General features: G+C 45.0%; 1 protein-coding gene across 1 annotated transcript; it reads left to right on the forward strand.

Moving 5' to 3' along the window:
- Window positions 1-501: 501 nt before the first annotated feature.
- LOC132343315 (NADH dehydrogenase [ubiquinone] 1 beta subcomplex subunit 1-like) lies at window positions 502-705 on the forward strand. Its single transcript, XM_059879221.1, has one exon. The coding sequence runs from the start codon at window positions 529-531 to the stop codon at window positions 703-705; it is 177 nt and encodes a 58-aa protein (XP_059735204.1). The 5' UTR covers window positions 502-528.
- The last annotated feature ends 367 nt before the right edge of the window (window positions 706-1,072 follow it).

A 1,072-nucleotide genomic window follows, 5' to 3' on the forward strand; every position in this document is an offset into this window, starting at 1 on the left:
ACTTTAGTCATTCCAACCACACTTGCTACTCCCCTTAATGGACTCTGGCAAATGCAATTTTCTCCAATTTTTTCACCTGTTGCATGGTTGCATTAGTTTTCCATGGCTGCATCACAAACGACCGCATATTCAAAGCTTGAACAGTATGTGTTCACTACTCACAGTTTTCTGTAGGCTAGAATCCAGGAACAGCATAATGAGATTCTCTACTTCAGGGTCTCTTCAGGTAGAAAACCTGGTGTAGGTCAAGACTAGGGTCTCACTGGAGGCTTGCCTGGGGAAAGATCCAGTTCAAAGCTCCCTTGGGTTGTTGCAGAATTTATCTCCTATAGGACTGAGCTCCCTGCTTTCTTGCTAGCTGTCAGCCTCGAGTCTTTTTCAGGTTATAGAGGCTGCTCAAAGTTCTTCATCATGTGGTCCCTCTCCATAGCCCACCTGACACCATGGCAGCTCACTTATTCAGAAATAGCCTTGGAGGCCACTGTCCTTGGGTGTGGGATCATTGTTGTTTCTGAGGTTGCAGCGTTCATGATGAACTTACTTCAGATTATGTGTGACCACTGGGTACATAGTCATGTACCTGTTGGACTTGTCTTTAGATGTTATCTAGACAGAAAGAATGATGGAAAGCTAACTGCCTTCAGGAACAAGAATCTGTTATATAAAAGGAAATTGAAATCCAGTGAAGAAGTCACCCGGATGTAAAGGCTGTGGCTGAATTACAGAATGTATTGTTGTGGTTTAGTTGGCAAGTCATGTCCAACTCTTTGTGACCCCTTGGACTGCAGGGCTCCAGGCTTCTTTGTCCTCCATCGTCTCCGGAATTTGCTCAAATTCATGTCCATTGAGTTGGTGATTTCATCCAACCACTCATCCTCCGTTGCCCCCTTCTCCTCCTGCCTTCAGTCTTTCCTAGCATCAGGGTCTTTTCCAATGAGCCAACTCTTCACATCAGGTGGCCAAATATTGGGGCTTCAGCAGCAGTCTTTCTAATGAATATTCAGAGTTGATTTCCTTTAGGATTGGCAGGTTTGATCTCCTTGCTGTCCAAGGGACTTTCAAGAGTCTTCTC

The sequence above is a fragment of the Bos taurus genome, chromosome 21, assembly GCF_002263795.3.
Source record: "Bos taurus isolate L1 Dominette 01449 registration number 42190680 breed Hereford chromosome 21, ARS-UCD2.0, whole genome shotgun sequence".
Taxonomy (NCBI): Eukaryota; Metazoa; Chordata; class Mammalia; order Artiodactyla; family Bovidae; genus Bos; species Bos taurus.